This window comes from Cheilinus undulatus, linkage group 13 (genome assembly GCF_018320785.1).
Source record: "Cheilinus undulatus linkage group 13, ASM1832078v1, whole genome shotgun sequence".
NCBI lineage: Eukaryota > Metazoa > Chordata > Actinopteri > Labriformes > Labridae > Cheilinus > Cheilinus undulatus.
The window spans coordinates 47,112,030-47,128,936 of NC_054877.1; the positions used below are offsets into that span (position 1 = coordinate 47,112,030).

At 41.4% G+C, this 16,907-nt stretch overlaps 1 protein-coding gene across 1 annotated transcript in view; it reads left to right on the top strand.

Moving 5' to 3' along the window:
- The window catches only part of LOC121519630 (receptor-type tyrosine-protein phosphatase N2-like), a 361,356-nt gene that overhangs the window by 276,000 nt on the left and 68,449 nt on the right, over positions 1-16,907 (top strand). The window contains exon 15 of the mRNA XM_041802418.1: positions 12,308-12,455. Coding sequence (XP_041658352.1) covers positions 12,308-12,455 — 148 coding nt within the window. The remainder of the gene's footprint in view (positions 1-12,307; positions 12,456-16,907) is intronic.

A 16,907-nucleotide genomic window follows, 5' to 3' on the forward strand; every position in this document is an offset into this window, starting at 1 on the left:
ATGCATGTGTTTGAAGCACCACAGTCATGAAAATAGACAGCCAGGTCTTCAGGTACGTTTGCTTTGTCTCCACCAGACGAAGCCCTCTCAGCAGAGGCGGCATCACAGGATAGAAAAGAGGGATAAAATGAAGTGTTGCTAATGTATTGTTGAGGATTCATTCAGTGTGTGGGCCACAGATTACTGAGTTTGTTACAATGAAGATACCAGTATGTAAATGATGTGAGGGAGGCAGACAGACTGAGTGCATTAGATGTGATGATTAATACTTCTTTGTGTAGGTGATGGAGATGAATATCTCCCTCAGTTCCACTTTAATTCCACTTAAATCGTCTCCAAGCTTCACATTTTTAAAAAGCATTGCTTCTCTTCTGAGTTTTTTTGTTCTTCTTTTGATTTAATTCTCATTTTAAAACAAAAATAAACCACCGATCACATATTCTACTCCATTTAGAGCATATTTGAAAGTGATGCTGCAGGAAAAGAGAATTTCACATCATGCAGCTTTGAGCTCTGCCGTCCAGAATCAGCAGACGGAAACGTCAGGAAAAATAAAGCGCTGTGAGCTGTTCTTTTGAGGGCAGCAACAATGAGAAAACATTAACTGAGCATCTTGAAGTTTCTAAATCAGCAGAACGTGTACCTAAAAATGTGGATTGAATGCCAAGTTTACAGTGGAATAATGTTGGGTCTTTATTAGTAATTTAACAAAGAGTATGGTTTAGACCAGGACCAACCACCAGCCCACATTTCTGAAAAGTTTCAACTGCTTAAATTCATTCAGTGAAAAATGTTACAGTCTGGACCCTAGAGGAGAAACCATACGACTGCACTAGGAGGTTAGGGAAGACATTCATTCAAACATTATATTTTATTCATGATTGTGCATGGTTGTGTTCAACCACCTTCAGGTACAGTGAGGTTCCCCGGTCTCTGGCACCTTTTTTTTGGGGCTGAAAATGTTGAAAACCCCTGATTTAGACAACAACAAAACAAAAACCAACAACCAAGAAAACATAATTGTTGTCTAATAAATAGCCTCTATAAATGTGAACCTTTTATTAAGTTTTACAGTTATCTTTTTCTTTAGGCATCATGTTGAAGTTGGTTGGTCATGTGACATAAACTCTAGAGACTGTCCAAAATGCGCTGACATTGCTTAAAACATTGAAGGTAGAAGCTCACCAGATTCTTATGCTGTTGTAAAAATGCATGCACAGAAGCATTGCATTGAAATGAGTTTAGCTGCAATCATTAGTTGTCAGTGAGTCATTTTGTACATGCGCTCCTGCTTATTTCTTCATGCAGAACAGTGTGCATTTGATGGAGTAAGCACTGTGAAGCTGTTTAAGTCATGGTTTTACGCTACACTGTCACAGAAATTGCTTCAAATCATCAGTAAACAGTGGTGTGCACAGTGGGGGGGGCAGGAGGGGTGGTTGCCCCCCGTGGCCCAATTATTGAAAAACGTGCGCTAAAGTGCCCTCTTGGGAGCCAAAATGCATGCTAAAGTGCCCTTCTGGTTGGTAAAAGACACTAAACTGCCCCCTTGGCAGGTTAAAACATGATAAACTTCCCACTTGGGTGGCAAAAAGGCATGTTTAAGTATCCCCCCCTTAGCTTGAGTAGTCTGTCTAGTTAGTCTGTTTTAAGGCTATATAATGTGCCATTTGTAGAACATATAAACATGTCTAAAGTGCCCTCGAAAACACACCAAACTTAGTGCCCTCTTCAGACAATAAACACGTTTGAGTTGCAGAATTACTTTACTGTGACTAGCTATCCAAATGCAGAGATTAATTGTGGTTTTAGAAATCATTTGTTGACAGCCCTACTTAAACTGCTGCTGTTATTTGATGAATTTTGCAGACATTTGTAGTCCCTATTATTGCAGAAGAGTGTGATAAAGTTGCACAGCTTTCCCTGCTTTTTATATGATTCAGCAGCGAGTCCAGGCAGAGGAGGGAGTCGTTTAATTTTCATGGTCCCCATTTAATATATGGGTAACAAAAATAGTCATCCCCGAGCATATGTGCTCTCCTTTTAATTACAACTTTGCTGTTTTATAGTCATTAAACATGTCCAAATGCTCCGGGTCATTATGTGCGTACTGTGCTGATGTGAAGTTGATGGTATATTTAATTCCACGGAGGAAATAAAAAGGAATGATCATCTTGTCGGTAGGCAGGATGCTCGCCATCACACGGAATGATAATGTGAGATGGTTAGTTAATGGGAGGGAGCTGTGAGTCTTTGGCTGCCTTTTTTCCCTGCAGATTTAAAGCAGTTATTACAGCTGAGGAGAGGACAAGGGAAGGGAAAATATAACACACACAACGAGCTGTGGAGTGTTTCAGCACCACGGACAGCTCCACGCATACTGTAAAGAGGAAACTGGAGCTCAGATCGCCGTCTACCATCCTCCCACAGTGAAAACATTTAAAGTTACATAAGGCCATTGTCAGGTGGAAGCCATACGTCTCCAAAATGTCAGCTTTTTATCAGAAAACAATTTAAGTGTTTCTCCGCTGGGTTTGGAAACCTTTCAGACACCTAAAGGTCATGCTGTTTTCCATCCACAGAGAAGTAAAAAGTTTGGGCTTTTAAGGTTTCTATAGAACAGTAAAAATCTGGGAAATTGCTTTTGAATGTCTTTTACTGCCCTCCAATCATCTTTAAAGAAGTTTATATGGATCTGCACCCACAGTCCTCCATCTTTCATTCATTAGTTTTACGGCATCCTCCTCCAAATTTTATGTTTTCTTTTATTTTCCTTCTTTAAAGCCTCTCCTCTACATAAATGTCTTCTTTTTATTGGTATTTATCCTTCCATTCTTTAACTGTTCAGACATTTATGCTGTAATTTTACTTGTTTCTCTGCATTTTTCTTCTTTGTGCAACCTAGTTTTTAAACAAGAGGTCATCATGACAAAGAGAAAACAGAACTTTGGACATTTTTGCAAATTTATTAAAAATAATAAACTAAAATATCTCATTGGCATAAGTATTCCGACCCTATACTCCTTTGTCTTTTTGAATATGTCCCAACAAACTTTGCAAATGCTCTCAAGCTCGGTCAGGTTGGATGGGGACCATCGGTGAGACGGCTCTGGCTGGGCCACTCTAGGACATTCACAGTCGTCCCTAATCCACTCCTGTGTTTGCTTGGCTTTGTGTTTAGGGTCATTGTCATGTAGGGAGTTGAACCAGCCCAGTCTGAGGACCTGAGTTCTGCTGAACAGGTTTTCACTGAAAAGCACCCCCACAGCATGATGCTGCCACCATGCTTCACTATTAAAATGGTTTTGGGTAGGTAACGAGCAGTGCCTGGTTTCCTCCATAACATTTAGAATTGAGGCCAAACAGTTAAATCTTGGTTTCAACAGACTAGAGAATCTTGTTTCTCACAGTCTGAGAGTCCTTCAGGTGTGTTTTGCAGCTTGCACTGAGGACGGGCTTCCATAAGCCCAGATCAGTGGAGGTCTGCAGTGATGATTGTCCTTCTGGGACTTTGTTCCATCTCCATGCAGGATCTCTGGAGCTCAGTCAGAGGGCGCTTTCACATTAGGCTCAGTTGTTTCGAGCCACGCCACGGGCGATTCCTCCCCCTCCCCGTTCCCCCCCGGCTTTCTTTCACACTAGCAATATCGAACCGTGCCCGGGCACACTTGCGTATCTACTCGGTCTGAAACAGCAGGTGGCGGTATGCACATAGCTGGTTTACAACCTCGCAAAGGAGGAGAAAGAAGAAGAAGCTACCATGGCAACCACTGGGGTCATGACCTGAGCTAAGACTGCTTTTGTTTTGACAAAAAAAGTCCATCCTGCAGCCATGGATGATTAAAATCACTTTTAAGATGCCAGCAACTTCGCTCTTCATATCTGCACATCTACTACAGCTCAGAGGGTTAAATGGGCTCACGCAGCACAGATACAGCGGTTACTGAGGTGACAGGAGACTGTTATTGCCTTTGCACCTCGTCTCACTGACTCCAACTTGTGTTCATCCATAAGGTGAGTCACAACAGACCGTTTATTGACTGGATTCTTATTATTTCCGCTTTTTACTGAGGAAAAAAGTGAATAAATTGCCGCACTGTTGAAAGAAGTTTAGTTTTTTTAGATGACGTCACAAAGCTGATAGTTACTCTGTCCTATATCCAAGCACGGTTGCATTCACATCTCATCCGAACTGTGCCAGAGTCCACTTGAATTGCGCCTGAGACCACCTCCCCAAGTGGGCCCGGGTTCATTTGCATTCACACTACCAAAACGAACCACTCAGATCCGGGACCCTAGTGTGAAAGCCACCAGAGTGACTATCAGGTTCTTGGTCTCCTCTCTTACTAAGGCCCTTTTCCCCTGATCCTCAAGTTTTGCTGGGTGACCAGCTCTTGGAAGAGTCCTGGTCATGCTGAAGTTCTTCCACCATCCATCCTGTCTCTGAGCTCTGCTGGCAGTCCCTTTGACCTCATGGCTTGCCTGTGAGGCCTTCTATGGCAGGCGTCTTTCTTAATCATGTTCAGTTAATTTAATTTACCACAGGTGGACTCCAATCAAAGTGTAGAAACATCTCCAGATCCAGAGAATGTGACAGTCTTTATGTTGTGGACACTACAGGACGTGTCTTGTTTACCATGACTGACATGACAGTGAAACAGCAGATGTTGTGTGAAAACCTGCTGCTGGAAGCTGCGGTTCTGTTCCTGTATCTCACTCTTGTTTAACTTGTGATGGAGCAGGATTATTCCCTGTCATGTTCGCACGTTTATCTTAACAATGAGCTTAACTATTTTATTCTAGGAATCTGGTTCCATGGGGGGGGGGGTAGTAGCAGGAAATCTTACAAGTGTTTTTTTGCTTTTATTTTGAATAAGAGCCCTCTGGTGGTGGACACAGACTGTGTGTTTCAAACACAAAGTAAAAGCTCCAAATCTCAAGCAAACACACTAATGTTAGCAAAAACTAAATGGCAGGCAGTTAATGCTGCTTTTGATCTGTACCAGCCACCCATTTTTGCCAACTTCTAACACTTTTAACCCATTTATGCCCCCTTTTTGCCACATTCAACCAATTTACCACCTTTTTGCCACTTTTAACCCATCTATGCCCCCTTTTTGCCATTTTTAACCTTTTTATGCCCCCTTTTTTCTTTGTAAAGCAAACAGGGCATTCTGGTGTTTTTCAGGGCCTCTGGGTCTTACTTTCTTTTCCTTTCCGCCATCGTTCTCCCTCCTGTCAAGACTGAAAACCAGAATCAAAAATGACAATTTGGGTCTGCTTTGATTCTCCTCTCAGATTTGAAGCTGTCACTTTAACAAAAAAATATTCACACTTAACCAGGGAACTCATTTCAGATTCACATCATGATGTCTACCGGAGACCGAGCAGAGCTCCACGGCGACAAAACCAGGACCCAGTCGACACGCTTAGCGGAACCTCAGAGCCGAGGGAGACTGTGACGTCACAGCGAGACACCAAATCCATCACAAAGCGAGACGAGCGCTGCAGCCCCGCCACTGAAAAGCAAATATTTCATCTAGCGCCCCGCCACACAGTCGAGCGAGGCAACTGTTGAACGATTAATAAAAATCACAGGTGTCAAAAAAAAGAATAACCTGACGGCTGATGAGCTGCAGGGCCCCAACCTCGCCCACCCAACCCTCCCACCTCCCCAAAAAATTAATTGCCACTCGTACACCAGAGCAAATTCCATGTCATGATCCGCCCACTGGTTTTAATTTGAGGAGAAACAGCTTTCACCATCTTATCTGAGTTAATGTATTACTTGGTCCCATGTGGCCAGGACTGAGCCACCCCCGCACCATCACCGCCGCCCCCCCTACATCCTCTCTGCTTGTGTCTTAAGAGGATTAGTCGACTCTATATATAAAGCACATTATCTTGTCTTTTGTTGCCGGCCCAGTAAGTGTTATAGATTCTGCTGCAGAAGGAGCCTCCATCCAGATTAACCGTGCCGGGGATTTGTTGTGCTCGTGGTTTTTGTTACTCACCGCCAGACCAGCTGGTGGGATGTGATCTGTAGAGGTGGAGGGTCGCAGGGCAACGGCTGGAGGACAAGCAGGGCGGCAGGAAATGGATGTTAAATCACTCTAATGTGCTCGGATGAGGAGGAGGAAGCACGGAGCTGCAGAGAAGTTGGACTCATGTATCAGGATGATGTCAGCGATTAACTAAAAATAAGACAGCTGCCTGCGGATGACGGATGGGTGCGGAGCCACTGATGAGGATTTATGGCATGTTTGTTGTAGAATTCATAAATGGGAAGATCTTGACCCGGCATCATTTCACTTCTGTGGCAACTAATATTTCAATCAAATTCTGCAGAAAACACTTGGACTCGAAGACTTTTGGGGACTTTTTGGGTTTACTTGAATGAATTTTCTAAAAGTTCCAACAAACACTGCCCTGGCTTTTTCCTACTTAATGCATTTTTTGCTCAGCATGAATTTCCTTCACCCCCTCTTTCTTTCGTCTAGAAGCCCAAATTAAAAAATGGCATTTAAAAAAATACTTGATTGCTTATCTGTCTTTTGTTTACTTAACTGTAAAAGTAAATGGGCATGGTGTGCCCTACTATGACTCGAAGCTTTCAAAGTAAAAGCTCCAAATCTGAAGCAAACACACTAATGTTAGCAAAAACAAGACGGCAGTCAGTTAGTACTGCTTTTGATCTGTACCAGCCGCCCATTTTTGCCACCGTGTTGTCACTTTTAACCCATTTATGCCCCCTTTTTGCCACTTTTAACATATTTTCCCAACCTTTTTGACACTTTAAACCTATTTCTGCCAAGTTTTTGCCACTTCTAACCCATTTATGCCCCTTTTTGCCAATTTTAACCCATTTATGCCCGTTTCTTACCACATTTAACCCATTTTTGCCACCTTTTTGCCAAATTTAACCCATTATATTTAATGACAAAAGGTACCTTTAATGGGCAAAAAATGTGAAAAGGGCAAAATGGGATACAAGTGGCAAAAATGGGCAAAAATTTTGAAAAAGTGGTATTTATTGCTAAAAGGTAGCTTAAATGGTTGAAAAGTGGCAAAAAATGAGAAAATTTGGATGAAAGTGGCAAAAATTGAAAAAAAAAGTTGAGTATCACTGGTTTAGAGCAACATATGCTAATGCTAAATGCTATAATGCTAAACCATATACCACTTCCATCACAACAGCATGGCTTCACAGGAGAAGAGTCCAGGTCCTGAACTGGTCTGCCTGCAGTCCAGACTTTTCCCCAATAGAAAAATTTGAAGCATCAGAAAAGTAAAACCCAGCTAGAATCCTGCATCAGACAAGAATGGGACAACATTCCTGTCCCAAAACTCCAGCAGCTGGATAGACTTCAACCAAAGGAATGTCTCTGTAGTATTCTTTCTTTAATGTTTGAAGGCAATAACAATCGTCTGCCAGCTCCACAAAGACTTTTAGTGGACAGTCTTTAACGGGGCTGGTTTGCCCACATGGATTACCTTACATCCATTAAAGCCTTTGTTAGTCGAAGCTTTTCAAAATATCATTGGTCATGAACATCCCCAAAATAATGTAAAACAGGGTAGGAGTCAGGTAAAATAACAGCTCTCCACCTTTAAAGAGTAATATTCTTGGTTGCTTTCCCTCTGGACTCCATTCTCTTCTAAGTAACTACATCCCAGAGCAACCCCCCCCCCCCCATCCACTTCCAATCCAAAATGGCCTCTCCATCACTTCACCTCCCATGTGGCCATCAGCCTTCAAGCCGCCGTTTTTTTACAGGTGCTCAGGTGTGGCGTCAGAGCTACAATGGCGGCTCCAGCCGGGTCAGCACCTTTGGCAGCTGTAAGCCCCCCGCAGTAAGGGGATTATTCAGTGTTTGGACGACACATGGTGATCTCAGCACCTCCTGATTGGATTGCAGTAATCCCTTTACACAGCCACAAAACCCTATTACTCTGGCATTAGTGGGGGGTTTGGGGGGGGTATGAATGAGTGCAGGTCATGTATGATGGTGTGCTTTGGATCATATATGTCTGTGCTCTCTGTATGTAGCTCTGTAGATGCTGCAGCAGCTGTATTCCTGTGTTTATACAGTAGAGCCGGAGCTGTGTGGGTGGACTGTTTCTGTGTTTGTGACCTTTATTTATGGATTGTGCCGTATATGTGTGTATTTTCCTTATGTTTGCCTTCTCTCGGTGTGTATTTGTGCGAATCTTTTGATGGATTTTGGACCTCCTGCTGTTGATAAGCGTCTGTGTGCAGGTGGAGGGTCGCAGCTTCCTGTTATATCACCGCTGCTTTTACCGGCTCAGGAGGGAATATAAGAGAGAGGCGATTCTAGAACGGGGGGGGAAAAGTGGCTTTGTGTGCATGCATATGTTTTTGCAGCTTTGAAGGATAAAACCTGTTATTTGACAGTGATCCTGTTGCTCATTGATACCTCAAAATAAAACCTGATCAGCTGTAAACGGTTAATGAAAAGCAATGACATAGTACAAACCCAGTCCTCTGATCATACCATGCCTGTAAGGTTTGCTTCAATCTGGATGTTTTTCAAATCTCAGCCAATTTCAATCAGTTCCAACTGATTTGTAGCATTAGAATCCTCTGAATGCATCCTATTATATATATATATATATATATATATATATATATATATTCATTTATATAGAGCACACTGCACACTGCCCTTATTTGGGCATCAGAGGGGGTGTATCTTTTTGCTGTTTAACCCCTTTTCATTACATTTTTTTTTCAATAATTGTTGCAACTTTTAAACCGTTTGTCACTTTTCACCCATTTTGCCACTCTTTAACCCCTTTTTGAAACTTTGCCAGGCTATTACTACTGTTGTTGCCTCTTAACCAATTTTTGATACTTTCTGCCTCTCTAACTCATTTTTTCAATTCTTTAGCCCATTTTAAACCACTTTTTTCATCATGTTTTATCCTCTTTAGGCCACTCTTTTATCCATTTTTGCCACTTTTCTTCTATTTTCCACTTTCTCACCCCTTGTCATTCATTTTTTACACTGTTTTTTGCTACTTTTAACTCATTTTTGATACTTTTTGCCTCTTTAACCCATTTTTTCCATTCTTAACCCCTTTTAAACCACTTTACCAGCATGTTTTATCCTCTTGGTTCCACTTTTCTTCTATTTTTGACCATTTTTGACCCCTTTTCATTATTTTTGCACTATTTTTTGACACTTTTAAACCCATTTTTCATACTTTTAACACTTTTTTCCTGTTTCACCACTTTTTCACCAATTTTAGTCCCTTTGTGCCACTCCACAACCCATTTCAGCATTTATCACCTATTATTTTTGTAACACTTTTACCAACCTTACCCCTTTTTCTATTAAGTATGACTGAAAAGTACATTTCCTTAAAAACAGGTCAAATGTGAAGTCATTCTCAAACTATTTCAATATAAATTATTCGTGGGATGGACTGCAAACATTTGAAGCAACAACATCTTCTTTTCCTCCTTTTCTAAATTTAATGATCTTTCGGGGACCGGACAGGAAGCTTTGGGGGGCCTGATATGGCCCCCGGGCCGCCAGTTGATGATCAGTGCTCTAAAAGATTCTTTCCACGCTACATCACAAGAGAAGATGTTCGTTGTGATGTGGATGAGAATTTGTGGCCCAACAGAGAGGAACGCCAGGAAGTGTAGGAAGACTGCGCTGTAACTCCTACAGCACTGCATGCACAGTTTTCCCTAAGGAGACTGTCGTATGTTCACATTACTACTTTTGTTTGTTTGTTTTTTTCTTTGTGCTGTGCAGGGCTGTCTTTTCCTTTCTGTATCGCAATGACATGGTCTGTCAACAAATCACAGTACAAACAGTAAAAGCGTAAATGTGAATCTTGTCCAGTCTCTTGAAATCAATCTCCCACATACACTAGGGTGTAAATTACAATTTACAATAACTGTCATCAAAACTTTATCCGTAGTTTACATCAGAACATCCTCCAGAGTACACTGCTATACTGACTACATGACTGAGTAATCTGTCTTATCCGTACACAGTGACACAGGGACTGGTCATTCTGATGGCACTGACACGTTCATTGACACAGATATTTACTTTTGAGAGATGGACTAAGGATTTTGAGCAGGAGACTGGCTTTTGCAGGTAATGCATGGTGTTTTGCTATTTGTACGAACTGTTTTGAGAAATGCACTTCCTGTTTTGCAAATGTCGAGGATGATTCGGGAAAATGTACCAAAGCGAGTGAGAAAAACTGTAAGAAGACAGTAGGGATGAATTCAGCAGGTTAAGGAGGTGATACCACCACCAGGGTGGAGGAGTTGGCAGGACTGAGGTTTGGGTGATGACAAGGGAGCAAATTTGTACATGTGTTTTAATCGTGATTTAATTTTTTTTAACTAGTTTATGTTCAGACCTTCAAAGAGGTCAGAACTGTCGTTGATGCATCCGTGAAACACTGAAGGAAACGAGGGCAAACAATTAGCGCTGTGTGACAAACAATATTTAAATAATTAAATACTCAGTGACTTCATGTTGATGGTGTTTAAAATCGACTCCTTCATTATCTTCCGGACGTGCCGCTGCTCCTCCTTCCATTTTTAACAAACTCCTCTCATTTTAGCAGAAAGCCATTAGGCCTTTTTTGGGAGCTAATTCTGATTAAGATCAGCCCCATTTGTAACTGCCACCATAAATCATTGCTGGAGCCATTTAAGGAGCTCATTTGCTTCCCTCATCCATTACAAACGATTGTACCATCCATATTTTGTGTGCTCGGGCCGCTGGTCCTGAAACTTCGAGGAAAACAGCGTTAAAGCGTCCACCTTCAGATTAAAACCAACCCAACAACACCGAGTCAGCGCCGTGGTTTCATCTGCCAACATCTTCTACCAACGCTTCATCAAAGTCAAATTATCTTCCTTGATTAACATTTTAATATCTCAGGTAACGGTCAGGATGGAAGTGGCTGTCGTTAAGAAAGTCCAAGAGTAGATTAAACTCGTACCTGCAGTGATTAAGACAGCTTTGGTGCAGATAAATGAGGACAACAAGCAGATTGGTCAGGGCTGTCTCTAATTAAAATATCCTTCTCTGTGCTGAGGACAGAGAGGTGACGAGAGGATGCTTATTCTCCACACAACTGTCCACATGCTCCAGGACTGCCTGCACCGTCCTGACTCTCTGTGGCTCCAAACCATCTGTGATAGAAACAAGACAAGAGAAAAATGCTGAAAAAAATACAGTGTGAAAGAAGGACCTTCCTGATTACTGCTGCAAGAGTCTCACAGTGCAACTTTTAACAGCTTTTCTCCTTTTGCCTCTTAATCCCATTTTTTCTATATTTAAAATCTCAGTATTTACACCCATTTGTTCCTGTTCTAACTCCTTTTCAACAGTTTTTCCTGCTGGTTTTTGGCATTTCCCCCCTTTTTGCCTCTTAAACCCGTTTTCTTTATTTAAAATGTTACACGCTGTGTGTCAGAGTTCCACCTTTTTGTTCCTGCTATTCCACAGTATTAATATTCAAATAACCAATTGATTGATGATCGATTATTGGACATTTATAAATCGATTCAGAATATTTCACCTCCACATCACGATGTATCTCAGAACCGTTTTTTTTCTCCCATCTCTCCTGTAAACCCCTTTTCAACATATTCTCTGCTGGTTTTTGCCTCTTCTTATCCATTTCTGCCACTTTTAAAGGACCATTTCACCACCTTTTTTAGCCATTTTTGCCATTTTAAACCCACTTTTATTCTGTTTTTACATTTTTAAGAAGACTTTATACTTTGGCATAAATAAATAGGAAAGATATTAGTTGCTTTGATAAGAGTGGTGATTATTAAAGCTGTTCTTTTAAATTGCTATCAATGGAGCATGATTTTGCTGGACCCCTAATATGGCTGGGCCCCAGAAACCCCCCCCCCCCCCCCCCCCCATGGACAACCTTGACTGCACACACCAGAACCTGAAGATGCTGAAAACTGTCAAAGCCACGTTTCTTTGTTTTCTGTTCTGACGTCACTGCTGAACCAAATGGAAGTGATTCTGAATGTTTGTCGACTGATGAATAGATGTCGTCCATCTTCAGCCTCTCTGAAGTTTTACTAAAACATTTTCATATTTCCACAGAGACTAAATCATTTCTATCTGATTCTTTTACACTGGATTTTGACATAAAAGATAAACTGTCTTCTTGAACATGGACTCATGGATATTGGCAGAGAAAACGTTCGAGATCCGCTGCCAACAAGAACGAATGTATCTCCAGCTCTTCTCAGTTCCTCTGCCGTGTTTTTCTCTTTCAGTCCTACATGGAGGATCACTTAAAGAACAAGGACCGCCTGGAGAAGGAGTGGGAGGCCCTGTGTGCCTATCAGGCAGAACCCAACGCCTCCACCATCGGCCTGAAGGACGGCAACGCCAAGAAGAACCGCTCCACTGCTGTGGTGGCATGTAAGTGACAAATCACCGCTGGTGTGTGTGTTGTCTTATCTCCGTCTCTTTTCACTGGTTTGATTCTGTCAGCCTGAAGGAGAAAGAAGTATCTGAGAGACTTTGATATGGTGAAGTGTTCAGGCTGTAAGATTTGGTGTTATGAAAGGAAACTGTTTACAAAAAAGTGGAAAAATTACAATAATTCTATTGAAGAGCAAGTGAGCCATTTATCAAGCTGGTTCTGACCACAACTAAGGTACTGTTTCAAAAAAGATCACTGCTTTTGAGGGGTTTGTTATCTTGAAAAATGGCCGCCATGGTTTTAATGAAAACGACGTTAGCATCTAAATGTATCTCTCCTAACCTCCAAATGTTTCATAATAGAACCAACAGGAGGTTATCTTTGGATTCAGTGTTAGATAACGAAACAAGCAAATATGAGGCGCTGATTCTGCTCCCGATAAAGACGGCACGCTCTGCATTTCAAACGTTGCACACAGGGGTGTAGCACGGGGGGGGGGCTGATTACCCGGGCCACAGTAGGAAGGGGCCCGTGAGAAACCCACAGTGAAAAGTGTGTTTGTATTTACTTTTCTTAGCGTTAAGTGCAGCGTTACTCAACCCTGCTCAACCAAAGAGGCAAGTTTTTGAAAAATACCTTTGCAAGAGCCACAATCTAAGTGATGAAAAGTGGCAATCAAAATAAGCTAAAGGTGACAAAAGCTGCAAACACTGGGAGAAAAGTGGTGAAAAATAATTTAAAGGTGGCAAAAAATTGTCAAAAATTAGAAAAAATCTGAAAAAAGTTCAGAAAAATTGCCAAAAATCAGAAAAACTGTGGGAAAGTGGGGGGAAAAATGACATTTAATTCCAAAAGGCAACTTTAATAGGCAAAAAGTGGGAAAAAAGGGGCAAATAGGGGCAAACACTGAGGGAAAAGTGGCAAGAATGGGGAGAAAAAGTGGCAATTAAGGGCAGAAAGTGGCAAAAATTGTAGAAAAGTGGGAAAAAAATGAGTTACAGGTGGCAGAAATGGTCCAAAAGTGGCAAAAAAAAGTGTGAAAGTGGCAAAAATGGTCCAAAAGTGGCAAAAAAAAAGTGTGAAAGTGGCAAAAATGGGCAAAAATCAGAAAAAAATGGAAAAATGGAAACTAAGTGGGAATTTAACTGCAAAAGGCAGCTTAAATGGAAAAAAATAGGCAAAAAGGGGCAAAAAATTGCCAAAGCAGGATAAAAGTGTCAAAAATGGGTAAAAAGTGACAAAAAGAAGCGGCTAAAATGGACTAAAAGCGGCAAACACTGAGAGAAAAGTGGCAAAAAAGGGCAGAAAGTGTTAAAATGGGTGAGCAGTGGTTAAAAAAATTAGTTACAGGTGGCAAAAAAGGTCCAAAAGTGGCAAAAAAATTTGTGAAAAGTGACTAAAATGGGCAAAAATCTGAAAAAAGGTAGGAAAATGGAAAAAACACATCAGGGAGTGGCAAAATGGGAAATCGGTGGCATTTAATTGCAAAATGGCAGCTTAAATGGGTGAAAAGTGGGAAAAAAGGCAAAAAAGGGGCAAAAAATTGCAAAAAGCAGGATGACAGAGTCAAAAAGACGTGGCAAAAACAGGAATAATGTTTCAAATTAAGACACAAAAAAGACACAAATGATCACAAAAGAGCCACACATTGAGTATCACTGGTTTAGTGTCATTATTGAATCAAAAGTGACTAAATGAATCGGTCAACAGACTGAAATTTGTATCAAACAGAGTAAAATACAATACTGGGGGCCCCTTCCTCCTTTAAAAATGTCCAAATGGTATAGTCCAGCACTGCAAAATAATGAGAGTAAATTATAAAGTAAAGTAAAAATATTGCTCATAAATGGGGAAATTATGGTTCAAAAATACATTAAAATGCAGTTTCTATGCTAGTTGGTTAAAGGGGCCTGTGTAATATTTTTTCTAGGGGCCCTAAATCCCTAGCTACGCCCCTGGTTGCACATGCGGTTTGGTTTCCTTTCCTGCAAAACTGAAAAACGTAAGGAATCAGAACTGGGACTGAGTGTCCTGTAACGGCATAATGTGTCATCAGGGTTGTTGCTAACATGAGGAGCAGACTCTGTTCTAAGAGTGGAGCTGTAATGGGCATTTTATAACATACAGGACAGTTCGTCCATAGTTAACATTCAGTTGGTGATCCACTTCTTAAATCTGGGAATTTATAAAGTATTTTCTCTTACGCTAAAATGTTTGAAACTCATCAGAACCACGTTAAGAGAAAAACTGATGGCCCAAAAGCTCCTTTTTGGTCTCTTCAGACCAAAGAACTTTCTTCCTCTTGCCCATGGAGTCTCCCACAGTCCTTCTGGTGAACTCTAGTCCAGATTGAATCTGAGTTTTCTTCAACAGTGTCTTTCTCTTTGCCACTCTCCCATAAAGTCTCTCCCTCTCAGCTGCTGAAGCTTGGAGCTCCTTCAGAGTAGTCATAGGTGTCTTGGGGTCCTCTCTCACTAGTCTCCTTCTTGCACGCCCACTCAGTTTGTGAGGACGGTCTGATCTAGGCAGATTTACACATGTGACATATTCCTTTATTTCTTCATGACTCCCCTGACTTTTGTTTTTCAATTACCTTTTCTCTGGAGTGTTCTTTTGTCTTCATGGTGTAATGGCGGCCATGAATACTGATGAACCTGTGACTGGACCTCCCAGACACATGAGTCTTTATTCTACAATCACTGAGACACATTCTCTGCTCTCAGGTGATCCTCATTTCACTAACTGTGAGACTACTAGTCCCGATTGCCTGGACCTCAGTTGAATAAAATCAGTCACTTTAAAGGGGGTGAATTTTTATGCAGTCACTTATTTTACATTTCATATTTTTATTTAATTGACAGTACTTTGTCAAAATCTGTTTTCACTTTGACATTAAAGAGGATTTTTGTAATTTTTTTGTCAAAAAAGTCAAATTATTTTGACCATCATTGATTTATAAAATCCATTAAAGGGTTAAAAATCCACTTTTTACATCATCTGGGCTGAAAGCCACCAGTTCACAAGGCCACTCCTTGAATCAGTACACCTTATTTGAATTATTTTTTAAAAATTTTTGTCACTGTAGTGGGACGGGCCTTTTTAGGGAGACTGCCATAGGTTTCACCGCCCAAACTGACCTCAGTAACATGGAATCTCCCCACACTCTGCATTTCCAGATAGGTAAGGCCAGCACCGCTAAGCTCCGCCCACATCTTTTCAGTACAACTCCTGGTTTCAACCTGATGACTTTGAAGCAGTCCCAGAATGTGCATGTGCACTGGAAGTGACGCTAGAGTGATGCATGTCCTGGGACCCCGTCAGGAGCTCGTGGATGTTTATTCACCAGTAAGTCTATCTCTGATTTTAAGCCCAGCTGGTGTTAAACTTTAAATTAGCGGTAACTTCCAGCTCCTCAGACTTCATGGTACGCTTAAACATCCTCCAGCTGCTGCACTCGGCTCTCTACCTCGTTGACCTCGCTCTCTCCACCTCTTGACCACACTCCCCACATACACTGAGCCCGGCGTCTATTATCAGAAGGCAGGAGCAGATGCAGGGAGCAGAAGGGTTGTAAATTAGTTTTCTATTAAAGCTCTCCTGCACCGACCTCATCAATGATTAAAATTTCTAAGCTTCTGTGGAAATAGCCCGTCTAAAAAAGTGCTGTCCCATTCTCTCCAGCGGGTCCGGGCTTAATGAAATCCAGGTTGTCAGCAGGGGAAAGCAGTTTGTCAGGAATAATTTGTGCTTCCTATTTGAAGCACCACTGGCTTTTTCTTCTTCTTCTTCTTCTTCTGAAAAAAAAGGAAAAACAACTTTTTGCCACTTTCACTGGAGGCTGGAGAGTTCAGCTCAGCCTCAGTAGAAAGCAGGATCATTTGTCCCTTCCAGAGTTTCCAGTGGGCCAGTGATGATGGAGGGCAGATTCTCCCACTGCTGAAAAGCTTTAGAATTAAAGGAGAATTACCCCTTTTTTAATATATATATATGCTGTGATGTGATCAACAGTCATCTATGGAGTTTTTTAACTGCTGTCAGTATTTTTACATCCCTAGGAGAGATTTCCACCTGCATGATAAAAGTTGGATACCTGGACTTAACAGATCACACATCTTGCTTCTGTAACACCTCTTAGGCTGTTTATACCAATGGTTCTCAACATTGGGGTCGGGACCCCACTGGGGGTCGCGAGACACTGAGAGGGGGTCTCCAGATGTCTTAACGAAACTAAGAACATTTCTGAATTACACTGTTGCTACTTTACACCAATTTTGCCAAATTTTCACCCACTTTTATCACTTTTTCCCACCAATTTTGCCAATTCAAACACATTTTTGCAACTTTAAACCCATTTTTGTCAATTTAAACCCTTTCCACCACTTTTTTTCTGACTTTTTTTGCCACTTCTAAACCAACTCTCTGTAGATCGTTGGCTGTTGACACATTAT